The 26680-nt window shown below is 46.0% G+C and overlaps 5 protein-coding genes across 5 annotated transcripts; 3 read left to right on the top strand and 2 right to left on the bottom strand.

Moving 5' to 3' along the window:
* Positions 1-225: 225 nt before the first annotated feature.
* On the top strand, positions 226-556 carry PtA15_2A631 (uncharacterized protein; the record flags this gene model as incomplete). Its single annotated transcript, XM_053166671.1, has 2 exons — positions 226-310; positions 399-556. 2 exons carry the CDS (start codon positions 226-228, stop codon positions 554-556), a joined length of 243 nt encoding a protein of 80 aa, XP_053017869.1.
* A 10147-nt stretch (positions 557-10703) lies between these two features.
* Positions 10704-11131, bottom strand: PtA15_2A630 (uncharacterized protein; the record flags this gene model as incomplete). The annotated part of the gene is made up of 2 exons (XM_053166670.1): positions 10704-11019; positions 11115-11131. The coding sequence occupies 2 exons, from the start codon at positions 11129-11131 to the stop codon at positions 10704-10706; spliced, it is 333 nt and encodes a 110-aa protein (XP_053017868.1).
* A 150-nt stretch (positions 11132-11281) lies between these two features.
* Positions 11282-11908, top strand: PtA15_2A629 (uncharacterized protein; the record flags this gene model as incomplete). The annotated part of the gene is made up of 4 exons (XM_053166668.1): positions 11282-11318; positions 11420-11509; positions 11649-11777; positions 11904-11908. The coding sequence occupies 4 exons, from the start codon at positions 11282-11284 to the stop codon at positions 11906-11908; spliced, it is 261 nt and encodes an 86-aa protein (XP_053017867.1).
* A 363-nt stretch (positions 11909-12271) lies between these two features.
* Positions 12272-13069, top strand: PtA15_2A628 (uncharacterized protein; the record flags this gene model as incomplete). Its single annotated transcript, XM_053166667.1, has 2 exons — positions 12272-12552; positions 12637-13069. 2 exons carry the CDS (start codon positions 12272-12274, stop codon positions 13067-13069), a joined length of 714 nt encoding a protein of 237 aa, XP_053017866.1.
* A 4246-nt stretch (positions 13070-17315) lies between these two features.
* Positions 17316-20431, bottom strand: PtA15_2A627 (uncharacterized protein; the record flags this gene model as incomplete). The annotated part of the gene is made up of 3 exons (XM_053166666.1): positions 17316-17357; positions 19306-19697; positions 20338-20431. The coding sequence occupies 3 exons, from the start codon at positions 20429-20431 to the stop codon at positions 17316-17318; spliced, it is 528 nt and encodes a 175-aa protein (XP_053017865.1).
* Between the last annotated feature and the right edge of the window lie 6249 nt (positions 20432-26680).

Genomic DNA, 26680 nt, shown 5'->3' with positions numbered 1-26680 from the left:
ACCGTTATCTAGGTATTCTCTGCGCCCCTACTGTGGCGAAATAAACTCAAGTTGTTCCCCATAGCATCCAAGCCTCCTTCAGAAGTACAACCCTTTCTGTTGTCTAACTTCCTGAAGCTCCTGGTTTATGGCCCAAAACGACTGGAAAGCCCTCGAGACCCCTCTGGAAAATGATGTTGATGAGTTTGCCCGTCGTGATCCCCGTGCCTTGGCTGTGGCTTCCAAATGCCCAAGATGATGGTTCTGGAAGCGGATCTGGACCCTCCCCGCAATGACACCAAGAAAACTATCAAAGATGATCAGGCCGTCAGTTTTAAAGTCAAGATGGTAACTGTTGTCCTCTGACTACACATCCAGACCCACTTGCAACTGCTAACCATCCTTTTTCCTTCTATCAGCTGGTGACAGTGCCAATGACGCTCCTGCCCTTTCCCGTGGTAACATTAGTATTTCTGTCAAGGGTGCTACTCACCCTGCTCATGGTGCCGCCAACATTTTCATCACCAAATGGCTCTCAACCATTGTCGACAGACAAGCTGCAACTGGGGAAGTGTAGCCAATTGCTAATCATCTGTCGCTCTCACCCAAGCTGCTCCACAACAACTTATTCACCGGGTCAAACGCTTGCCTGCCCATTTGGCTCTCAAATCACTACCCCATCACCCTCTCTTTGGAAGCCAGCCCCAAGCATTTTGTTGATTTCCCTGGATATGATCACCAAGCAAAATGTTTGAACTCTACAAGTCAATCAAGCTTGATTGTGTGCACTCAAACTAGAGGATGCAGTTATGAGAGCAGGAACACCAGTGAAGTGGACTGCACTGTATGCCAAGCTTAACTAAGCCTCTCCGAGGAGGCGCGAAGCATCTCCAAAGGAGAGGCTTAGGACTAATGTCGGATTCTTGGCCTGAGGCTGACAAGGTTTTTTGAAGAAAATGAGCAATTTTGTATTTACATTTATTTTATGATTAGCTCTAGGGTTTTACTCCAAAACTCCAAATCCCAGCTGACCATGTTGTAGCCCTTGATCTCAGCTATCTTGTACATATTTTTTCAAGTATTCTCAACAAAAGCCATTCTTGCCAGGGCTGTTTCTGAGAAATGTGATGGACCCATTGGGCCACTTGCTGGTCAAGATTGGACAGGTTCTCACAATTTTGACTCACCAGACTTCCCAAGGCAGTTTTTTTACATCACAATTACCTCCAAGGGATGAGGATACAACTTTGATGGGATACACGGTAACATGTACAACAAGGAGCTGATTCTAATGGTACTGGAGGCTGTGAAGAAATCCGAGGGGTGTGCGGTGATATGTGGATTAGAAGAATTTTTTGGCCATTTGGCTGGGCAGCCTCAGGCCAAATGTTGGACATTAGGCATAAGTCCCTCCCGCAAGTGGGCGGGTGCTCGCGCCCCGAGCACAGGGAGGGACTTGTGTTAAGTTTGACTGTATGCATCTTATCAGCTCAATATGAGAATTCCTGAGAGCAGCAACCCTTAGGACAAATCAGCACTCCTTTACTTAATGTGACCCGACCTCCATCCAATAAACACTTGTTCTTCTTGCTTTTTTGGCTTGTAACATTTTTCTTGTTGAACAAAAGCAAGAATTAACTCACTCATCCTGCTGATCACTTGCCTGACAGCCGCCTGGGAGGTGCCTTGACTCAGAGTCAGGAGACATTTCGAAGACGGCTTGAGGGCGCCTTCATTTTGGTGGGCAGTCGCCCGCGAGGCGGATTTCAATCTGCTTCGGAGACGACTTGGCTCAGGAGACGTTTCGAAGGCAGCTTGAGGGCGCCTTCATATCGCCGGGCAGTCGTCTCCTAGGCGCATTTGGATCAGCCTCGGAGTCCACGACACCGCCATGGGGCGCCTGAGTGACGCAATGAAGTTTGGCTTGGCCTCACATGCTGCTTCTACCACTGCGTCCAGCGGAGACACCGCGCTTGTTGGCGGGCGGTATTCTGCCTCACAACATGAGGCAATGTGGCAGATGTATTGGCGGCCTCAGAACATAAAGGGACCAGATCTCCTCCTTTGTGATTCGAAGCAAGCGCAGCGAGACGCTTGGTGAGAGAGACCTGGCATGGCTTGGTCAAAACCTGATTTTTCACCTCCAGCGACTCTTCAGAGCCAAATCCTGGGAGGAAGTAGAACGGTTGTGTTGGCCTTGGGTTCCGCGACGACAGATCCCGAGACAGCAACCAAGGGAGACACCGTCCCCGCCGGCAGTCGTTCTTTGGCAGATGCGACAGGTGGTGTGATGGTGAGTGTGTTGGTTACCTCAGTCCGGATAACAAGAAGTCCGGCATCTCGCCTTCTCTTCCGCGAGGAGAGGAAAATATGAACATGGCACAAAGCTTGCGCTTCGCTCAGCCAATGTGGACGGCAGCAGGGATCACTCTGTTGCGTCCGACTTCTTTTCCTTGCCCTCCTGCGATGGACCCGCCCCGCTAGCAATAAAATGGCCTGGATTGCTTCAAACCCAATCAACTCCTGTAACTTTACCAAAAAAAATATAGTGCATCGCGCAGAATTCAGTTCTTTTCATCAACGGACTAATTGACTTCAATCTCGCATGGCTGACTTCTTTGTGTTGACCTGTTGAATGAATTACTTGTAAACCAAAACCAGAACTGAGAACAAAAACAAGTAAGAAAAATGAGCAAGATAACAAGAAAGAAAGAGTACAATGGAACAAACCCTAGTGGAATAATAATATAATATGAAAAGTGGACAACTGGAGAGAATGGAACTTGAGGACAAGGATGAAACTATGAATGTTGAGTCTGGTTAGTTGAAGATTGGTTGGAGCAAATATAGATAAGAGATAGACAAACCCTTATAACTGTTTGAGAGGAACAAGGTCTTGATCTTGTTGAGAGAGGTAAGTGATTGAGGAGTTTGTGACAGTTTATTTACACCAGATTGGCTGAACAAACAGTGTTTTGGGTATGGTAAATGTAGCAGGTTTTTAATATTACACTATATTTATGACGCTAACAAACGCAGCCTAAGCCTTTCACCCGAATATGGAGCGGTCTCCTCACACAGTCCACACATTGGGAGGCCTAGGGCCAACTACCACAGTGAAAGGCCTGGACTTCCCTAAGAGGTTGCACAACAAGGGGAAACCCCCCTCACTGACACCCTCTGAACGATGTACAGCTTTTAGGGCTTGGCATATTCACAGATTTGGTGAAAATTTGGTATTGGTTGGGCCTAAGGCCTGTCAGCATCACCGCAACCACTGCGATGTGTGCAGTGGCAGTGTAGGGAAAGTGCAGCGGGTTTGGGCCTGTTTTGCTAGCACTTTTAGCAGGAGGCAGCTCGCTGTGCCTTTCACTAATTTTTCCACATCCAATCCTATTGCTACCGTTCCGCATAGGTTTGGGCTGAGTACCTGTATGGTACTCAGCTTGTGTGGGTCTCTCTTTGCAACCCTCTGTAGCTCAGGGTCGCCTAGGCGACCCGGGAGTTGTCTCTCCAACTCCCCAAGCCGCCTGAGTGTGGGAAAAGGTCCTCTTCTTTTCTCTCCGGCGGTTTCTCCGCGTTTCTCCTCTCCATGCTGGAGGGCGCGCCGCGACGGACAGATGAGCTGGGGGAGTGGCCACTTCTCCTTGCGGAGTGTGGCCCCTCCTCCAGTGTGAGCACTAAGATGTGGGGGTCTGAGCCCGACCCGCTACTCCAGGTGGCCTGGAGCCTGCTCAGACCCAACACTCCAGGAAGCCTGGTCCTGGTGAAGGCTAGGTGCCTTCCCTTTCCCCCATGTGCGACAGGACTGGATTCATTGCAAATGGTACCGCCCTTCTTGCCTCTACACAGTGCTGTCCACATTCCTCAGATCTCCGTTACCTGCTCCATTAGCTCTTCTAGATCCCGGGGGACCTCGACCCGTAGTTGATAACGTGTCCGGTGGTTCCGCCTGATCCCTCTGGATAGCTCATCGGCCCGGTTCTCTGCCGAGGTTACGCGTTTTGCGACGAGATTGATCTGGTTCTCAATCAGCGTCACCTGGATCTTTTTCCATTTGGCGTTGACAAACCGATCCTTGGATTTCCGTTTGGTCACGACGCTCTCAGTCGTAGTGTTGTCGGTCCAGACGATGAAAGTCTTTCCTTCCCTTGCCCCGAGCTTGATTAACATCAGAAGTCCTAGCCGTACCGCTATGGTTTCTAACCTTGATATCCTTTCCTCTTCCTTCTTCTCCTCGTCGATATTCTTATCCAGCTCCGCCATCGATTGCAGGCGGAACTGTGCCCACCTCTTGCCGATGAGTACACCCACCCCGAAACCAGTTGACGCATCGCCAACCCATCCTACCTCCGTCGGTTCTTGTCTTGCAATCAGCCTTGTCGGCTTAAAATTAGATAGTGTTGTAAGCAACACTGGGTCGCTACGCTAACCATAGCGGTTAGCGTAGCGTAGCGCAGCGCAAATGCGCTATTTTTTAGCGTAGCGTTAGCGCAATTGCACGCATATGCGCTAACGCTACGCGCACGCGGTGCGCAGCTATTTTAGCTGATAGCGTAGCGTTAGAGCAGATGCGCGCAATTGCGCTAACGCTAAACATGTAGGGCGCAAAAGAGCGCGCGCTACGCTGCGCTACAGCGCCTTTAGCGGGAAAAAAGGGCTTTTTTTCCGCTAAAAGCGCTGTAGCGCAGCGCAGCGTGTAGCGACTGTACCGGCGCGCTAACTCTAACAAAGAATTGGCGCTCTGTTAGCGCCGCTGAAAATTAGCGCAGCGTAGCGGCGCTAACAGCGCGCTAACGCTATGCAAAATAGATGGGCGCTTTTTGCCGCTACGCTAACGCATAGCGACCCAGTGTTGTTGTAAGCCATGTATGCAGGTCTTCTTTGGCGTCTGGGGGTAGCGGGCGGGCCGTTTCGCGGTGCACCCAGTCCTTGAGCCATCTATACAGACCGCATAAGTAGCATCTTAGTTGTGGTAAGATGTACGCTACGTGGTTCAACCTGCCTGCGATGACCTCTACGTTGTTGTACGTGAACGTTGCGCCGATCTTGAGAAATTCACAGATCTGGTTGATTCTCTTAGCTAGCTTTGCTTCCGGTGTGGAACTACTCTGAGGGAAGAATAGAGCTTGAGAGGGATTTGGTGCTTGAAGGGCTGCCTCTCAGGGGAACAAGAAAAAGAATATAAGAGTATGGACTCTTAAGGAAAGGTGTGGCTATGGAGATTCTTGAGGTATGTCTAAGGGTTTACTTTCTACTAATCTAATAGCAAGGTAAAGGTAATGTAAAGTCTGTCCAACCTGATATATTTGGCATAGAATTATCAAGCTTGTCCACTCTGATTTAATGGCATAAGCTAGGCTAGTGAATGGTGACCAGTGATCTGGATTGCTGGTGTAAGACTCAAAAGTGTTCCTGAGAACCTTTTGCTGAATGGAGAAGGGGATGATGGAGGTGCAAACTCTGCCCTTCTATGCTATCAGTCAACAAGACCCACCAAGCTATGCTTGGCAAGTTTTATTCAAGTGATAGGGTAGGTTGGCTCAAAATGAGTTGTTTGATTGACAAGGTATAGAGCTGATGATTTTATATAAGGGTTGGTTATAATTGGTAAGGGTGAATATTGGGGGTGACTGTGATTGGTGAGTGATGAACTGAGGACCTGACAACTGGGGAGGAGAGAGCTCCTTATATAGACAGAAGTGGAGCCCCAGAGGGCTTGCGGGTTAGGGTTTCAGCTGATCTGGACAACAGTGTGAGGGATTTTAGCTGGTGAGAGTAGATACAAATGATGTCATAATGTGTCAGGGGTACATAAATGATGTCATAAGCATGCAGTAGGGCTGCATAAAGGCTGCGTAAAGTGACACTAGGCTGCATTAGTTGACAGGTGGATGCAGGGGGTGCATAAATGACGTCTGAACTGCAGGATCAGTGCGGGATGACATCATAATATGGAAATAGAAGAGTACTTGATACTATGTGATGACTATAGTCTGATGGGGAGATGTATGCTTGTATCCTGTGATGTGTATAAGCATAATACTGTGATCCTTGACTTGAGGCTTGTGACAGGCTGGTGACTGGGTATGCTGAACGTGTGATGGGTGTCCATTGTCCAAGGGCGTGTAGGTTCCAATCCAGAGGGGCTCCAGTGACGCTTCCAGTTGTGACTAGGGGTAAAATTGGCCGTAGAATCCATTTCTGGGGTCCATTTGATGGTATCTTGAGGCCTATTATGAGTAATTATGTGGCATAGAAAAAACGTTTTATTTTTCCACTTTTCCGTCTACCACATCCTCCCCCAACTTATTGTCTGTCCCCAGACAATTTTGACGTGAAAAGTGCTATTTCTCCAACTGTTGAACCTGTGACGTGGGAACTTTACATGAGGAGTAGCTGAATCCTTGGAGGCTGGGTCATTTTGACTTCTCTTGGGCAATGTGGCATGAGAGGGTCCGCAGGGTGAAAATTGGCCAAAAATTTGATTTTTGTCAATTTTGGGATTTTTCTTGACGAGAACTTTTTGTCAGTTCTGGGAGTCGAAGTGCTGCGCGCAGTCCGCAGTCCGCAGGTGCGCAGGTGCGCAGTTGCGCAGTGGTGCTGCTTGTGCTATGGTGGCGGCCGCAGTGTTTGCGCAGGAGCTCTAGAGTGCGCGCGCTTGGAGCCGCGAGTCCCGCTTATCGAGTAGTGATCGGGGACCCGTGGACCGTCCCTGACCGATATCTAGACGGGCTTGTGGGCCCGGGTGTGCTGTACTGATCACACCCGCCCGTTCATGTCTATGAAGCTCGTCCGGGGTCCGAGTAGTGTGTATGCCCCTACCCCGGTACGGGGGGGGGGGGGGTATGTGTATAGGCTGTACCTTCTTCGCAGGGTATGGCTATTCAGGGGCGAGGATGTATGGGGTTAGACTTCAAGCCTGCACACCCGACTTCGCGGATCTTCCAACCCTTCCGACACGTCACTGTTGCCAAGGTCAAACCGCCGGTGCCCTCGCTTTCAGACCGCCCCGAGTCCTGAAGCCGCCGGCGATCCCCTGACTTCACCAGTATTTCGGCACCAGACCCCCAACCCGGGTCCTTTGCCTGGGTCGCCTGTTTTCCCACCGGCGACCGACTCGGATCGTGACGTAAGTACTCTCTTTTTGTCCTCTTGTGTTTAACAAACCCAAGACTGATTCATTCTTGGTAGTTTTTGTCCTCTAACCGGGTCTTCTTAGATGAGAGCTGGGTTCTCCCTCCGGCTCCATGCCCCAGTAACCTCACGTCACCGACCTTGGACTGTGAGATGTTGGGTACCGAGGCCCCTACGGGCACTTATAGAGTTCCTGAGACCTCTGGATCCGACGAGTCTTCGCAGAAGGCAATGACCAAATCAGCAACGTCCTCCACACACTACAAACATGGATGAATTTGGGAAGGCATATATTGATCAATATGGCATATATTGATCAATATGGCATATATTGATCAAATTATATTGATCATTATTTTTTTCTTTTTGAAATTTCTCTTTAATTTTTTTCCTTCCTGCAACATCATAACCCTTATATCATCCCTCTTCCTCTTGATTTCCCCCTGTCTTAGTTTTTGACCATAGTAAAAGCTTCATTTTGTTGCCAGATCAAAGAGGTCATTTTTACATACTTATATGAATTATTCCTGAGGAAAAATAGTCTGTTAATTCAGGCAGGGAGGGGAAGGGGTGAAGAGGAATGGGGAGGCATGAATTATTGTCTCTTGAAACTTGCACAAGTGTTGAAATCTACTTTCCAAAAAAAAAAAAAAAAAAAAAACCAATCAGTCTCAATTTATCATGCTACATCAATGTTTCCCCAATATATTCAATGGGTCAATTGATTTTATCTCAGAATCTGAGGTTCAACATTTTTTGAATGTAAAGAGATTGATTGAGTCTGGTTGGCTTGAAACTATCCCCTAAAATTAGCAGGCAGTGTTTCTTGTGCTTCTGCCATTGTGTCTCAACCAGGGCTAAGATTTATTTCATGATATTGGTACCATGAGGTCCTTGAAGATCAGCAATATCTGAACAATAATTTGAGAAATTTTTGGTCTATGAAAGTCCCCAAATGTTGCAGTTACAGTCTGATCAGTGTGAAATATTGCCTGACTGGTTGGTTTTGTTGTTTTTCTACAACTATGACAGCTCTGTTTATGAAACTTAGGGCAAAAAACCCGTCAAAATAAGGGTTTTGGGCCCTAGTACTATAACTGTACTGATATGAACACTGGTAATTTAATTTACCAAACTTGTTACGTGGCTAATATGGCCACTACAAGGGTTTTAACACTCTGTAACAGAGGAGGAATTAATTATGTAATTAATAATATGTAATTATTAATTACAGGGAGTTAATTTGGCGTAAAAGTAGGTGGTAAGCGCTTCAACTGATTGGCTGCTTGACAGAGGCGGTGGTCTTACGGCAACTACTTATAAGGATAAAGCTTTAAATATGCTAATAAGGGATTTTTGATGATTTAAAGGGTTTAATCCAGTGGATTTTACGTGCTGGGGATGGTTTATGAGGAAAGGTGGCTACACATGTAGCAGAGGAGAATATTCACGGCAAACTTACAGTTTATGGGCGGTGAATGGTCTGGGGGATCTTTTCCTGAGGGCCAAAATAGGCCTCTATTTATAGAGGGGACTTCAGTGGGCGTAAAGACTGAGTCCTTTTCTCCCTATGGGAGTATCCAGGGGTGTAGCCGTGAAAAGGGCTTGGCTGTGGGTAATTTAATTGTATTGTAATAGACTAATTTCCCTGACTCTGTCACATGACATGTTTATAACCAATTGTCATGTGAAAGAGCTTCAGTAGAAGTCTACATAATACTTTCACAGGGTATTTTTACACGAGTAATATTACTCATTAATGTACAACAGTTTAATTTTATGTACATTGTTTGTTTTACTAAATTTTTGTATGTAATACTATTTTTTGGGCGCTTTCTGGGGCCAATTCTTATTTATACAATACACCACGGATGTTTGCTCAGCACTTGCGTGCAAGTGCCTTCACCCCTCTCTTTAGGAACCCTTTAAGATCTCTTTAAGGACTTGGCTCCAAGTGATGTGTAATTTTGTGCTGAATTTTTGCTGAAGTTGTGCTGAATTGATACTGAATCTTTCTGAAGTCGTGTTGGAAATGTCTTGATATCAACTTGAAACCCAACCCAACTTGACCATGTGCCCTATTTTAACTTTCCCACAACCCATGTCCAACTGCATTGCAAAGCAATGTCAACTTCTCGGCAGAAACCAGGGTCTTTGCCAATGTCAGAATAAATTACAATTAATCATGTGGTTCTCATACTTGCCATATGCCTGAGACTATGCTGCAATGAATTCAAACTAAATCACATCAATTGAAGAGAAAGATTGGTTTTATAAATTTACATGAACTCAATGGAGATTTTTTCTCCCTTTGCTGATTGAAAGGAGAACAGTCACCTTTCCGTGTGGCAAACTGCATGAAGATCATGATGATTTTCTTGCCATCACTTGCATCTCCCTTGAGCTTCCTTCCTGGTATGGCTGAATTCTTTGCAAACAGCCTCTTGTTTTCAGATGAAATTAATACTCTTTGGAGGATGCCACATGCTGAGATGATGTAGCCTGTACTGTTGGAAATTCGTTTTGATAAAACTGGGATTCAAACACAAGATTGAGACAAGACTCAAAAGTTTTAGATCAGTTTCAAAGATCTCTGAATCAACCTGAGCCAGGGTGTCAAAACTTTATTCACCGGGTCATCCTTTAGGCTGTGAGTTGTTAGGTTGATACTTCAACAGCAATAGCGGAGAGAGAGATGAGGCCATTCCCAAAATCAGAGTTGAGTCATGCAAGCTGGGTTCTTTTCTGGTATTTTCTGCTATTGCCAAATGCGTGGGTTTTGAGTTCATAGTGGATTGTACACTAGGTGGTTTAAGTAGTAACCATGGAAGTGCTGGATATTTGAAAGAGTGGTTGTGGGTCCTCAAATGCCGCAAGGCAGCTTGCACAAGATGTTGCCACAATTTCTGCTATGAGTCTACTACAGTGCATGATCTCTGGAGTAGGGATATACATTCTCTACTGTCCAGCAAACTTATCAGACCTTGTAATTCAGCTCGCGAGGTCACTTTTGATTTCAAGGCTCAGTTGCAGCTGCAAGAGCATGCAGGGTCCATATAGTGCGAAGCGGCTCTTAATGTTTGAATGTATTGAAAAATAATCAGTGCAAGGGAATGGAGTCAAAAAAGATGCCGACAAGAGTGTCTGTGATCAACAAAAGGGAGTGCAATGATTCTCTCTGTAGGACGTTCTCAGAAAAGAATATAGGATATCTTCCAAAGATTACTACTTTTGAGTGGGAACTAGGGTTACAAAAGAATGAGACGTGGGCACATAGCAAATTACTAATACAAGATATTGGACCGAATACGAGCGACTAAGACGAGAGGAGATGAAGTTGAAAAAGTGTGAGCCTTCAAGACATAAAAACTTGAATGTATTGAAGGATACCGCAAATTTGTCTTCACACAGATTGTACTCTGGCATGTAGACTCAGCGGCCAGTTAAGATGTTAGAAAAAGGTTTCCGGAAAGGAAATAAGTGTAATAGGGAAGTGGAAAATGATGAGCATCAGGTTGCAAGTAAACCAGGCAAGCACACAAGAAATCAACTTACCCAACTACAATGTTGAACGAGTCGACCCGCATCTAATTGACTCGGACATTCTCGGCTTCATGGAAGTGGGCGTGGTTTGGGAAGAAGGAAGGATCGAAGGATCTACGCTTGATTCCTAACTTCGGAGGCCAAGCCGTGCTGTTAGAACTGATGGAACGAAACGGACCCGGGGCCATTTGAGGCAAAAACAGCTCAGACGGGAATCGAGGAGGTTTGGAGGAAGTCTTGGTGTCATCGTTGACAGATGCTCTCTTGATGCCATCGTTGACAGGCGCTCGGAGTCGGGGCTTGTTGAGGTGAGATTCATCGGAAGTGTGGCGGACTCGACTGGTTGCGCGAGGTAATGGCCTGTGACTCGTGAGCACTACAAAGCTCTGCCGCGGCTGCAGAGTCCAGAGGTGCTTGCGATCTGTGACAGGCTTGGGGGTTTCACAAGCTGTCACAATTGCGAGAGTCGCATGGTGCAAACAAACCGCTTAGGTTTCGCTTCGAAGTGCAAACTCAAGCGGCCCGGCCTGGCCCGGCTCTTCTCCCCTCTGCTCCGGGCTCAGTTGCAGGATTCGAGCCGATCCGGATCGATCAATTCGCGAGCGCCTAGGCTTCCGAAACGATGGCCTACCCTATCAGAGGTGGCTCGATCAATCGAGGTCAGTACATACCTAACAAATGATAACCCTCCTCGGGTTTGCCATGCTGATTGATTCACAATCTCTGTACATACATGTTTTAATCGGTGATATCCCCCCAGGCGGGATGAGCAATCGCATGGAGCAGGACCGATATCGCGCGGCAGCTCGTGCCGGTCTTTCTGCTGCAATTGTCCAGTCCAGATCAGCAAGTAAGTTCCTTTTCGTTTGTTTTGTTTGTTTCTGATCGATCGATTGATTCAAATATCATCAAATCGATCGTTCTCATCGCCCTGATGCCCCACATGTACTCTTTTCACTGGTTGCTTCACTGTATGCTTGATGATAAAGCAAACGGCCAGGTTGACAGAAACAGGATTGGAGGCCAACGTAACGTCAAATCAAAACGATCGACGTCCATTAATCGGCCCAGTCAATCCTCAAACCACAGGCTCATTTGCGAACATGAATCACAACAACGTGAGTTCCTTGGATCGTTTATGGGTGCTTCCCCCTTGCCCATCAACTGTCCTAGATAACGAACCAAGGAATCATCCAACAACAGGATGTACATACATAGTGAACTGACCAACAACCTCCCTCCAGTTTGAAAACAGACCCCTGCGGGATGGGTTGAACCTCAACAAAGGTCAAGCAAGAACGATATTGACTCCAAATCCAAATCAACACGCACACCAACAAGCTCATCATCTTGATCATCGTCAGCAACAGCCCAGCACTCGATTTGTCTTCCGATCGAACAATCATCTGCTCGCGGCAACCGGGCCGTATGCTCATCTTCAACCTCAAGCCAACAGTATGTAACTCCTCTTGTGCTCATCTAAGCATGCCCTTTTCCTTCTTTGGGAGAGGGGGTCCTTTCACGCACTAATCTTGATACCAATTGTTTCTTTCGACATCCTCAAGACATCGGTCACCCTGTTCCCCTCCCAACCAACCGCTTGCCACCAGCCATGCTGTTGGATATTGAACTGATCAATCAAAAGCACTCAGGCTTTGTTCTAGCAAACAATCAACAACAACAGCCTCCTTTTCATGACCCCATCTCGGGGGGGGCAAACATCGCTCTGCCACACTGGCCTGTTGGGCAGAGCTCTGTAGCTAGGCCTCTGCATCCCCTTCCGAATCGACCATTGGCAGCTATGTCGAATGCAATGCGCCAGTTTCAATCACCAAACTCTTTGCATCCACAAAATCGATCGAGCAGCCAATCAATAAGTGGAATCCCCCACAAGTAAGCCTTCCTGAGATTTCAAGGCCATCAATGAGGTCCAGGTACTTGGTTTTTTGCTTACAGTTCTTTGTTCTTCAGCAACAGATCATCCAACGTTTGTGGTCAACCATCAGCTCCACCCGGCCGCAAGCAGCCCTACACGAATTCAACCCCGCTGCATTTACCAAATAGTTTGCTAGACCTATCACTTCCTGGTACTATACCGTCTGGATGTGGTGCACATCACCCGCGGAATCCAGCTCATAAGCAAACAACCGACACAGAAAACGCTGATGATCTTCAGGATGCCGGTCGAAAGTACGAACTGAATATTTATTTCCTGCTTTTTATATCATCTCTATCTTGTCATTCTATTATTCCCTCTCGCTCTGGTTTTCCATTGGTTCAGGGGGCAAGCATACTTTGCACCCGGCCATCCCCCCCTTCTTTTCTTTTTTTATCAATCAATTGTTTGATTAGTAGCATGTGTGCTGGGGGCAAGCATAATTTGCACCCGCACTCGGCTACAACCCCTTAAAATTCCACCAATTACTCTGTTTTCTGCTTTTGATCAATCAACAACTGACGTCGGTCCATTGTTCTTTTGAATAGGATTAGGAAGCGAATTCGTCCAAATAGAGCCGCCGCCCGATGGGCCAGATACCAAGCTAAAGCGGAGATCTCTTTTGTTCTTCCTACTGAAGATGATGAAAGCCCCAACAAAATAGAAAATTTAAATCAGACAATCACGGCCTCCTCGGGTTCCAAACCCACGTTCTACTACTTTGTTCCCCCCAAACGTCAACACAATCCAAACCCCAGTGAACTTCTGACCTCACAAGCAACCTTGAAAGCCTCCTATTACGGCCTCTCCTTTGGAACTTGCGTCATTGCTCCACAAAATGGCCTAGGTTTCTGCAAGTTTCAGACCATTCCATTCTCCTCAATGTCGCCCGAGGAACTTCAAGGCTGGGAAAAGCTCGTATGCTTTTTCCTCGATCAAACCAACTTTGTGGGTCCGGTGCAGAATAATGGGCCTCTTATGGGTGGTTGGATGTGGGCATGTGGATGGACGAAGGGCATGAAAAAGGAAGGATTTGGACGCTATTGCTCTGTTGGTCGACTTGCTGCGATGATCAGGAAATGTAGATACAACGATCAAGACGAGGCTGTGGCGTATCGAGAGGCCAACAAATGGATTGCGACACATCTTCAAGAACTTGCTCCCCGTGCATTCAAGGAGTATCGAGAAGCATTGATCAGCGGCAACCTCCCTTCAATGGCGCATATGGAGTACCCGACACCTTACAACATGTTTGACTTTGCATCTTTTTTCACTTTCATGATGCACAATTTCTTCAACGGTCCACACACAGACACCAACGTGAACACCTGGACTCTAGTTTGCTGGATTCCGATCTTCAACCCCAGCAAATCAAATTCGGATGATCCAATTTTGGCTGACGACGGTTTCAACATGATTGGTGGTCAATTCACTTTCCGTGACTTTCAGGTCTATATTGACCTGAATAAGGTGGTTGGTGTCACTATGTGTGTCTTCAGGTCAGGCACTGATACACACCAGACTTTGGATGGTTGCTCTCCTTCTGATAAGTATACCAGGATTGGTTTCTCCTGCCAGATGTCTGAAAAGATGTCAAATGCAGTGGTGGCTTACATTCAATCCAATACAAAGATAGCTGGACAGAAGCAGCAGATCCAAGATGCTCAAAATCACATTGCCAAACAGAATTCAAAAAAATCTTGAAAATAAACTACATGTCTTGTTTCTTCTATCTTTTTCGTGCTTTCCATCTCTCTCTTGGACGGAATCCCCAGTGTGCTATTGATATTTTGTTTGATCATTCTGATTCTTTATAGTTTTAATTGCACTGAAAACAAATTGCCTGTCAGCTTCATTTTTTTGTGAAATGAATATCAAGGGTTTCACATCAAATGTTCCAATCCTCAACCTCACATTAATTTAGGTACCACTTGGCTAGACTACATTCTGATAAATTTTTGCTTGCCGCCAAGGTCACTGCAAATAGATAAGTGCTGTTTGGAAAGGCCATTTGTAAGTTGACCATGGATACTCCTGGGAGCAAGCTGTGTGAATTCTCATATAATTCACTGAAATATGTCTAGGTTGTGAGAAGAGTTTGTTGAAAGGCTGAATAGAATAGGTAAGCAGACAAGCTTCCAGGATTGTTTTGATTGTTTTGTAGTGATTTGAGTTGTAAGGGGTGGTTATCAGGACCAAGTTTGAAAATCTTGATAGCTTGCCTAGATACATAGAATGGGTTTAATGGGATACAAAAGCATAAGATTGTAGATCATAAGCACCGGTGGGGAAAAAATGATGACACAGCAAGGTTCACATAATTACACCTCAAGGAGATTGGAGATGGTGAGAAGATGGAAGCATCTTCTCACCTTGGGTGTTCATGTTATTCCTGCAGAAACAGGATAGATGTGAGTGAGACACAGCATTGGATTGTGGGAAAGGGAAGGTGTGTACGCATTTGCCCTGATGTGGAAATCTATTCGGTCCAGGGGAGTGGAATTGGTTGTGTCACACAAACGTACGGCCGTACGTTTGTGTGACAAAATGGGTGCACCACTCCGCTTGCAGGGAAGATATTTTCTTCTTCTACAGCCAAATACATGCATGAACCAAAGAGATCATCCTGGTGGTAGATCCGACAAAGGCCATAGTTGGCCAAGTTTGGTCAATTACCCCCTTGTCCTGCAAACTACAAAATCAACACTCATCCCCACATCATACAAATGCATGTGGCGTGTGATGGGACAAGTAACTTTATTGGTGTTTGGTTCATGTTTGTGCCCAAGCTGCTACGTAGGTAGCTGAAAGGGATGATGCAGAACTCAATTGTGATAATTTACATAATAGAATTCCTTTGTTCTTGCCTGGGTGTGGGGGTGGATAGCCTTTCATAAGATAATGATGAAGGGGATTGGTGGTGAAATAGCTTCTTGACAGAATTCTGTGCACGAAGAGAGTGGTTCAGAAAAATTATAAGAGATGGGAGCTTTGCCCACAAATCATTCCCCTCATGCCATCATCCTTCAACTCGTAAATCCACCAATCCACAATCAAAAGTAGTATTCGGATATCCACTCACAATGCTTGATTTTGTTGGTAATATCCACATGTCTTTGACCCAACTCTGCTCAATCACCATTGTTGATAAGGAGATACACATGGTCAACTGTGTTGCCAGTCCCAAAGTAGTTAAATATATATCAGATTCTGAGACAGCCCAATTCCATATAGTACTCAAGACATAAAGCTCCATATTCCCACCTCTTCTGCTTGATAGAGATACTCAAGTTTTCATCTCCGGACACGTTGCAGCCTCATCTGCAAATTCTCATCCAAGAATTGATGTGCCACTTGGTTCCTGGAATATTGCACATAAGGGGGATCTTGAGGTGTCGGTTGGAAGCCAAGTCCAGAAAGCCCTTGTTTCCGGAAGCGTTTATGTATTGAAGGTCTTTTGGAACCGCGGGAACCAGTGGAACAGCTATGTCAGAGTTTTGGACTCCTCCCTTGGAAAGGTGTGTCCTGTATCACAACTGATTCTGCTTATTGTGATTGTTGTTTGTTTTGGGGAATACCTATTCCTTTCCTTGAATTTCATTAGAAGCTGAATGTTCAACTATCCGCCCGGAATGGGACCACATTGCGAGGAATTCAGAAGCTGGAGCGTGGTGACTGGATACAGGTTCAGGGGTGCAGTGCGCAAGGGATTGCCCAAGAAAATGGGGTGTTCAAGGTGAAGGTCAGTTTGTTATACACAAAAAATCATCCTTTCATACCCGAAAAAGCACGAGCTAACTAAGTGATAAATGGTTTCGGGGAAAGATTGATGTCTTTGTAGTTTTGGGGCGCTCCAAATCAACTCCCTATGCTCTCAGGAAGGATCCAAGGAAGAGGTTCGACTTGAAGGTGGACGATTGGAAGCCAGAGAAGAAGGGAAAGAAAAGAGGAGGAAAGAAGCTACCACCCAGGTGTTTTTTCAGATATTCAAGATTTTCAACAAAAAATGAAATCTGATCCGGTGCAAAGTCCACTTTGACCAGACACATTGGGTTTGAAGTAGCCAATAGGAAATTCACTTAAATTTGTTACTTGTCATTGTAACCTCTTGCTAGAAGTTTTCTCACCTTCCCAAAAAACCCCAGTCCAGTGCAGGTCAAATTCATAAGATAGTCTTAGATTCTTTTTTAATTATGATATGCTTTGTCGATGTCTACTTGTGTTAATATTGGTTGACTAACTCTCTACAAGAGGACCCCTTTCAAGACAGAAATTTTTTTCTTGTGACAAAAACCTTTCTCAACAGGTAGGTCCAAGGGAATCAAAAGCTTTACTGATGTAATCCTCCTGCCGCATCAAAAATACACAATCTACATAAATAAATTGTATGGTTTGAGGTGGAACAAGTGATTGAGGTAATGGTAACAATTCAGTTCTTTGAATGTGTAACAATTGCAATCTAGCAAGAAATTTTGATGCGCTGTGACTACCTTTTTTGGCTGGTTGAATCGAGGGTCTGGTGAGAAGCATTCAACATTGGTTTTTTCTGCAATTTTTCCATCTCTAAGACATTTTAGTCTCAGCTTTGTGGAGGCTTGTGGCTCCTTTGACCGGGTAGCTAGGTGTTGGCAAAAACTACAAGTAGTCCAGCAACATACTCTGTCTATACCTCTAGTTGTATCCGACATCACCTTGGAGTTTTTTTAGCCTTGCTGAGGACTTAGGTGCTGACAGGTGTTTTCTTCAGCTCCCCCAGTTGAACCTTTAGTCTTGGTTGGTTTTATTCAGCATATGTATGGATGACTGGCGGAAATGCAGCAAGGTGGGTGATTGTCACGCCAACAGATCTTTGCTTGAATTGGCTCTTACCTTTGGTTTCAAGTGATAGCTTCTTTTTTCAGTGACCTTGCAATGAGCTGATTGTCTTGTGTCGTTATGCTACCAAGTCTCTATCTGCATTCACTTAGGTGTTATAAGTCTCTTCAGATTTTGTGCAGGGCTGCCCAGGAGTTTGCTAGGCTTACCACTTGCCGCAGATGGCTTACATAGATTGCAGCAAATGACTCACAACGTCAGGCCAGTTCTGGTCACCTCATCTCACCCAAATCAGGTTGTAATCTTTGCTCCAAGAATTCCAACTTCGAGAAATCTATCATCAAAATAGCATTTCAACATGTGGTAGGTAGGAGAAGAATCAATTCATGAGGCGGAGTGTGTTACTCATGGGATTGAAAAACCAAACAAGCCAACAAGAAACATGTGATAAATAGGAAAACAAGCGGGTATATATATTAGAGATTATTTTTCAGTAATCTGAGAGGAGGAGTGGGGGATGAGGAATGGGCTGGTGGGTTGCTTATGTTGCCAGTGTTTGAGGAAATCAGTGGTAATGGCTTCGGCAAGTTCGGTCCGAGTGGGTGGTTTGTGGAGTGTTGAGATCTTGTTTGGTAACTGAAAAGCTGGTTGGAACAGCCGGACAATATAAGCAGAGAGATTCTTCCATATTGGTTCTTCAGGGGTGTGTTGGGCCACCGAGTTGTCCATGATGATCGACATTGCCTGAACAAAAGACATACATTCCGAGACAGGAGCAGTGCGGTGGTCGCGGGAGGAAATGAAGAGTCCCCAAACACCAGCTAGTAAGAAATATATCAGAGGTTGAAAGTTTTGCCTCGACTGATGGGCTCAGAGTCGCTTAGCCGATTCATCCTTCTGGTCGATGAATCCCCCTGGGGTCTTGTGGTGAGTGCAGCAGAGTCGCCAAGTTTCTTGGTGGAGCTTCGAGTTGCACGTGAAACTTTCTTCCTCTGGGTACCTGTGAGAGGTTGTTGGCTGAGACCGTGTGTTTGGAAGATGACATACCCCATGAAAACATCAATAATCATGTTACAAAAGGTGTGGAGTACGTCGACAGAGTGAGATCGTGGAATAACATCTGATTCAGCGGTTGGGATGTTCTCATCAGTTTAATCGAATGTTGAGGATGAGTTCTTCATGTTTTCTAGGTGATCAAGGACTTGTACTGCCTGTGTGATCTCATCGTCATCTTCAGCGGTTTCAGGTGGCGGTGGTTTGTAAAGGTTTTCAGCCATGAGTTCGATGGAGGCTGCAACGATCTTGGCCCAGCTGGACGTGAAATTAGCTGGAGGGTTTTGAAGCCGGACAAGGAACCGGACAAGAGTTGACTCAGGATGAGGTGTCTTGACAAACGGTGAGATGATTTCGTGGGGCTGGAGTTTTTCATCCTTATTCAAAAATCTGGAAAGAAGTGGAAAGTCGATGATATCGGGACAGTACCACTGCTCATTGGTTGATGGTCCTAGAAATTCTGGGGCTGAAAAAGGAAAAGAAATAAGCTGATGTATAAAAAGGAGTAGGATACTGCAGCAAAAAAACTTACCCAGAGAGCTAATGTTCTTGATCCACAATGAGTACAAGCAAGATGTCCTTGCAAAATGGAAGTCAGGGTTGTGAGGTGCCTCGGTTTCCATTGATCTGGCTCGGAACTGGACCAGTTTGGATAGAGATTTCCACATATCCTGATACTTATTCCAGTTGGGTTTTACCCCGTCGAGTTCCTGATGGAGCTTGACCAGCTTGATTCTAACATCAACCGACTTGATGATCGTAAGGTTGCTGTTGGTGAGAGGGGTGGATGTATCGTTGGGAAGCTTGTCTCCTGCTTCAAGAGGGTTGTTTGTGGTAGGTACAGCAGATTCTGAACTGGTGGTGGGCTGTGGTGGCACATCGGAAGGAGTTTGTGGTGGTTGATTTCCGTGTGGGAGAGAGCTCGTGGAGGCAGATGGGACGCCAGGTGTTTGAGATGGTGGATGTGGACTAGGGAGGAGAGAGGTAGGGATCGAGGTTGGTGGCTCCTGTTCGGGTGGTACTGGCTCAGACATTGGATTGGGAGGTGGAACTGAGGAAGGATCCAGAAGTGGGTCAGCTGGCGCGTTGGTTTGACCTTGATCTCCGGCTGGAATTTCAGAATGTTGGTGCTGTTTGTCCGAGAAATGCTGAACGTCCTTGAGTGTTGATTCAGCAGGTTGACCGCTAGACACATCGGGAGCTGGCTGGGAAGGAGGTGCTGTTTGGTCAGAACCTATGGGGCCGGTGATTGTTGGTGAAGAATCGGGCTTTGGGTTCAACAAGTCGACTGGTTTGACTGAGTTACCCTTGCGGGTTTTTGGTTTCTTCCTGGTAGGCTGCTTGGAAGCGGTTGAGGTTGTGGGCGGGTGAATTTTTGTGGAGCTTTGGTGGATCTTAATTTCTTCATCTTCGGGGATTTCACCAGTCTCTTCCCAAGCTGCAATGGAATGTGTGTGAAACGTAAGCTGTGATGTGATGATGGTCGAGGAGAGAGTTGAGGAGAAATACCCACTTTGCTTGGTGCTAGTCAAAGCCTTCTCAAGTGTGTTCACTATCTCCTTGGTGGTCTTCGCCAGTTTGAGACGGCGTAATATACGTGTGGCTTGCTCGGCTTCATTCAGGTTTCGGTTGAATTCTTCAGATGTGATTTGTTGAATTTCCATATCGAGGATGGGCTCGCTGGGGTTGAGTGGGGCAGCCGATGTTGGATCGTTGGAGTTCCTTGAGAATTCTTGAAACAAGGGGGCAGGAAGGATGGGAGCAGGGGGTGCTGCACAGCCGGGGAAGTTCATATCTAGTACTGCTTGGGCTGTATAAGAAGGGAGGGGAATTAGATTTTATGTATGTGTAAAACATACATAGCTGGTACTTACTTGGGGGAGGAGTTCCGTGGTTGCTGGGAGTCACTGTGTCTTGCAATTTGGGTGTATTATCAGGGCTTGGATTTTTGGGTGATGGCAAAGTCATTTTGGAAAGCTTGAGAGTTGGAAGGTGTGTGATGGGAAGGAAGGGAGTAGTCTTTTGTGGATAAGAGGAAAGTGGACGTGTTGGATTTTGGATGGGAGGGAGGAATGAAGCGCAAATGGGCAAGGGGGGAGTCTATTTATATTAATTCTCCCCAGTGTGGTACGCCTCAGATACCGCTGAGTGCAAATTTTTGTCCCTTTGTGCACCCACAATCTACCCCTTTGACCGCATCTTCCCTAGATATGTTTGGTCTCACAGAGCTTATTATGTCACATAGTGGATAATCCTTTGTAAGAAGTGGTGGGTGCCGTCATCATTATGCCCTTCTAGATGAATCTTGTATATATTTGAATTCAAGCTCACCCCACTCAAAGGCCGGCCTCCTGCTTAGTCTTGTGGATCAAGCAAGGATTTAACCAGTAAATCACCGCCCACATCAGCTATTCAAACTGAATGGGTTGAGGCAGGCACTCTCCTAGCTGCCACTTAGCTAGTATGGGTGCACACGAGATTCACAAGGCAGTTGGAAGTCTGGGACAAGTCCAGAAATCCCCTAAGTTCCACTTGGGTTGTGGCAGACTTCGGATTGTCTTCCAACAGGGCGGTGCCCAAAATTTGGATCTGGGCTTGAAAATTGTTCACCTCACTAACTCCTGTTACATAAGCATGCATCTGATACTTGGGGATTGCACCCACCAGACTGTGTCACACAAACGTACGGCCGTACGTTTGTGTGACACAGTCCTGCAGCTAGCTTGCCTGCAGACAATCACACGAGTTGAACCAGCGCCACCAAAGACTTCACACAACGTATCAGCCACAATAAGACAAAAAACTAGTAAATACAACCAGATATGGTAAAAAACAAGCACCACAGCTTCCAACTACACATCACTCCTGTTCAGTCCAAAATTTCATGATACAAAACAAAAATGAAAAGGGCTAGTCAACATGCATAGATCCGGTCGCGCTCGGGCCTGGTTGACCACCGGTTTGAGGGTTTGCTGGGCTTGGTTGTGGAGCAGGTGCAGGATTTGGGGCGCTTCCAGTTGGTCCTGGTCCAGACTGAGGATTTAACGTCACAAGGCTTTCCATTCCTTTGGCAAGATCTTCGATGTTGAAAGGGGGCACTTGAGAGACTGTATCTTGTTTGTGTTGAGTTTGTGGTATGAAATTTGCAATAATAATTCTATTTTCTATCTGTTTGAGCAAAGGCTACCAAAAGGGATATGGTTGTATATATGATGAGATCAAGATAAAAGTGGATGTGTGTGAGTGAGAGCAAGTGTGAGAGTGTGAGTGCGAGTGTGAGTGTGAGAGTGAGAATGAGAGTATGAGTATGAATGAATGTGAAAAAGAGGGGCAAAGAGAGCCCAGTATTTATAGTAAACAAATGCTGCTGAGAGATTGATTCTCAGCGTACTTTCTCAATGAAAAGTCATTGTCAAAAGTATGGGAGAGAAAAGTACCTATACTTTTCTCCTCCTTGCAGGAATGCTCCAGTCCTCTGGAGCATTTCTTTTCTTATTACTTTCTGCACTGTGATAAGCAGCTGCAGCAGGAAACTGAGCATAATTGGCAGCAGAGAGCTGAGCATACTTGGCAGCATGGGTCTCAGCAGTTAGATCACTGCTGGCCATGTTCCCTTCTACAGGGATTACACCTTCAACAGTTCGAATTTACACAACCGATTTCGCCAAGCATTGGAGTAGCAATCGGTGGGAAGATTGCGAGGGACTCCATTAATACCCTTAGTATGACCATGAGAAGACTTGAAGCGTCCATAGACATTATCGTTCACTGATTTCGTCTTGTGATGTTGAGCTTGAGCGGGAACCATCTTGTCAAGGCCGTGGAGAATGGTTGTAAGTGAATCGGACCGCCACACCGGGAGAATTCTGGTGGGTTGAACAGAAGCGCTTGCCCCCTCTTCAATATCGGAATGAGTATCCTTATCCGCAAGGACCACAGCGAGTTGATGATTGTTGGGGTACAGCTTTGCAGCCATTGCGCATCTGTTTTCACAAATCTGGTACATAGTGGATATCAGTGCGGCTGCTCTACTCCACGTTTTTTCTGAGGTACACAACTTACTTTCTTGCGCCATCGGGTATACTGGGCCCTGACTAACCTTGACTTTTTATCAGATTTGAATTTTGTCACGTCCACACTGTTGAATTTCTGAATTTCTTCACATTTGCCACGGAGCCATCGTTGAATGATCGCTGGTGCCTGAGCTGCCTCTTCCTCACTTATCTTCATGGTCGTACTGAGCCACTCCACAGACTTCTTCCCCATCACATCTATCACCGCCAAGTTCCAAGGAGAATGGTCCATCGGCTTCACCGTCCAATCAAACGTCATTCTGGAAATTCCTGCCAAAGCGAGGGCTCTCTCCACGTCCCCCCTAGTCTGAGGGCTGATTGGCTTGCCGCCTCGAAGGTCACCCTTTTTAGGAGCAGAGGTGAATGGAGGTGGTTTGATATTCTTACGGATTTCAGATTCGGCTTGAGCTACAAAGTAATCTTGTTCTAGAACTGGTTTGTCGGACAGACTGCAACGAATACTATCAAGCTGCTTCAAGATGAACTGAGCACGCCTTTCGATCCAATACTGGGCTTTCTTCTCATTCTCCGAAGGTGGTGATGGAAAATCTTGTGGCTTATCCGGACCACCAAGAAATGACTTGATGAAAAACTGAATCCCTCGAGAGATTGGCTCGAAATGCTGAATGGTTGTAGTCCTCTTGGCTATAGACTTCACACGGCGCTGTGTTCGTTTTTTTCCTGCAGCTTCTTCGGCACTTGACTTCTCCAGTCGGGACTGCTCAACAATAAACTTGGCCAAGAGCTGTGGGTCTTGCGGCAGCAATGGTGGTTGAGATGATGTGTTGGAGGACTCGCCTGCAACCAGAATTTCATCAACCAAAAGCATTCAGTTTGAAGAGAGGATACTATGGTTGACTCACCCTGGGCTGCTGTACCTTGATCTGTTTCCATCGGAGTTGCGCTAGCTTGAGCTTTGAATTTGGGAATGAGACTGGCAACAACAGAGGCAATCATTTCTTCGTCTTTTGAGAGAGGCTCTTGGGATTGATTGGCATTGTCTTCACCGATAAGGGGTACAGGGGCACCAGTACCTCCAGAAGAGCTGTTGGTTGGGTTGCAGGCCATGATCAAGAACGGAAGGATAACAGACTTTGATTTCGGAATCTATTATACACCAGGATAAGGTGGATGAGAGGTGGGTCTACAAATGGAACTCAGGACAATCGGTTGGAGATGGGTTCAGCCCAAGCTTGAAGGTCATCTGAAGATATATGTGAACTGCTTTGAAACATTGCGGGATTGGGCATGCTCCTGTACATGATAACATAGGGTTCTTTCTAATCTTATTTCCCTTTCAAAATTACAAACAAACAAATATTTGGTCAAATTGTGACTGCCACCTTCCCCGCTCTGTGCACACCTCAAAGAGCCTCCCAACCCTGCATGGAAAAACAAATATTACAGAGTCAGCACTACATCAGACCATGCGGTGTGAATCTTACTTACTGATGTTCCCAATCCAACAGCGCTGACTGTTGCAGTTGGAATTCCAAAGGTACCACTTTGATGACTGAGCATTGCAGCATGTCCGATTATTCCTTCAGTACTGATCACTGCAGCAGCCTCATAATCAGCGCAAACCAATCGGCAATTCAGATCTGGATAATCTCTGTATGGATCCTCATTTTGTTGTACTTCTTCAAAAGGTTTAACAATGACCCAAATTTTTTTCGGTGTTTGGATTGATGAGAATATCCTTTCGATTTGGCCAAATCTTTGGTCTTTCCCAAGAAAAAATTCGACCAGGCTATTCCCCTTGTGCTGTTCACCAGTGGTGAAACGTTTCCCGTTGACTTCGAAGTCTTTTTCAGTGACCACATTGGGGTTCAGGGCCAGCTGATCGTCACCTAGCTTCCCCCTCAAGTCCTTTTTCCCAGCCGCCGCTCTTTTCCACTTTGTCAACAGAGGCCCCTTGAGTTCAAACTGTCGATCTTTGTCTTTATTTGTGATGTCCTCATTCGCGTTTGTATCTCTTGTTTGACTATTCAGAAGGAGTTGGAAGCTGGAATTGATGTGCCATGATTTTAATAACGTCTTGGGAATCTTGTCTACAGGTAGTTTCAATTCATCAGTATGTATTTGAAGATATAAAAAGGGTACACTGGTAAACACGTACCTGGGTGGTGATTGGTTGGAATCTTTTGCAGAATTCCATTCACACGCTCTTGGGCCCATGCAGCAGTAGATCGAGGAGGTCCAAAACGCCGGATTACTCTGGGGAAATGTTGCGTCAGGTGAAGGTTTGGCCGACTGTTTTTTTCAGGCCAATGTGTTTGGAGGGATTTACGGTAGTTTAGTAACAGATTTTCAAATTCATCGAGATCGGTTAATCTGATTCTTGGAAGAGTTAGGAAGTGGGTAATCTTGGACAAGAGTGTCGTGGATTGAAGTAGTGAAGAGACACGCTTTCTCTCTTTTTCCGTTTCTGCTGCAGCATCAGGTTTGGTCCAGAGGGGAATCAGAGATATAGTGTAGTATACTTTGTATAAGATTAACCATTCGGCAGCCTTCAAAGATCCATGGTTGGCTTCCCCCAAGTTATGGGGTACACGGTCAAGCCACGAAGGTACCTGGGTGTGCATGATTGTTTGTCTCACAACATCCAGCTCAATCGGCGTTAGCTTAAATTGATTGTCGTCATCTTCATCTAGTTTCTTCTGGGGTTTTTTCCCTTTCCGCACCGCTCTTGCTGTCTTGTCGCTTGCATCAGAAGAATACCGGGTGGAGCTAGCTAAATCTTGTTCACTCATATCATACATTGTTTGTTTCCTGAGCCGAAGTTGATATGAGTGAGTTGATGACGTACTAGAGTCCCCTAAACTTCCACTTTGGGAACTTGAGCTGGAAGAGCATATATTTGCGGTAGATCCTTTATCCACAACTGAAGTACTGGGAATCGTGAATCCCCCTTCATCTTCACCAATGACACGTATTTTTTTGGTTGGTCTTGCGGCAGTTGAGCTCTCTGGAATGGGATCTTGTTTTCGTTTGCCCTTCCCCTTGTTTACGTAGTCCTTTGCCTTGGGGCCGAATGCATCTGTGTAGGGAGTTTCGGAGTATGACTGATCATTCTGCCAACCTTTGTCCTTTTCTCTGATCTTCTTCAGCTCTTCCCCAACAGTAGGCAGGGCCAAAAAGCGCATGCTGTGATCCTTCAGATCACCAAGCACCAACGCATGCATCAACTCAATCGAGCAATATTCAACAGGATGCCAGTAGGGGAGCTCGTTTAGTACGCTCCATCGTGCTCCATACTTCTTGACAAGTTCTTTACGATTGGGGAGGCTGTTACATTTCAGCCAGTCGGATGCGCGGGCAAGGTGCTCAACATGGTTGCGGAGAGGGAACTTTGATTTGTCTGTCTCTTCAATGTCTTTCTTGTCCAAAAGGCAAAATGAACAAAAGAGACTGGCTTGATGGCTTCCAAATCCAGCCGCCTTTTGAATAGCTGGGAGGTCTGCAATAAGTGGAAATATTGCAACTCTGATATTACGTCCGGTCGGGTGAGTAGCAGTCGAGTCAAAGAAGTGACCAGGAGCCCAAAATGTTTTAAGCTCCTCGACTAGAGGCTGCAGGAGGTGGTTGACTTGTTCAAGACTGGGCTCTGTGGGTCCAGGAATTATACCAAAAAGATAGATGTTCTCGACTTTGTATCGTTGAGTGGGCGGGAGATTCAGACAGACCAGCGTAATCGCCCCCAGGGAGTTCTTTTTCCCAAGATTGGATGTTCCGCCAGCATTAAACCAGTCGAGATAAAGACTAAATACCAGATTTCCCGAGCTGCTTGTGAATATTCCTTCTCCCTCATTGTTGTTGGGAAATTCTCGCCACACGCTTCCATGCCAAACGTCCTCCAATTCCTGATCAGTGGTTCTCTCTAGCGCAGCCAAACTGGAATTGAGTAAGGTTTCGAATTGTTGATTGAGGAGTCGATCTTTCAGCCAAGATTTTAAAGTCAAGTAATTAAATGTTCGAAAGGGTTTTGGAGCACCCCGGGAGTTAGTGCGCGATAGAGCTTGATTGCATTGGGGGACAACTTGTTGTGACTCGTTCCACTTTTCAAACATTCGATACTTTGAAAAGAAGAGTTCGGTGCATTTAGTAACCTTTGTTTCATTTGGATACAAGGCAAAGCATTTCT

Source organism: Puccinia triticina, chromosome 2A (genome assembly GCF_026914185.1).
Source record: "Puccinia triticina chromosome 2A, complete sequence".
In the NCBI taxonomy this organism is placed as follows: domain Eukaryota; kingdom Fungi; phylum Basidiomycota; class Pucciniomycetes; order Pucciniales; family Pucciniaceae; genus Puccinia; species Puccinia triticina.
Note: the sequence above shows the minus strand (reverse complement) of the source record. Positions and strands in the feature narration are given on the sequence as shown.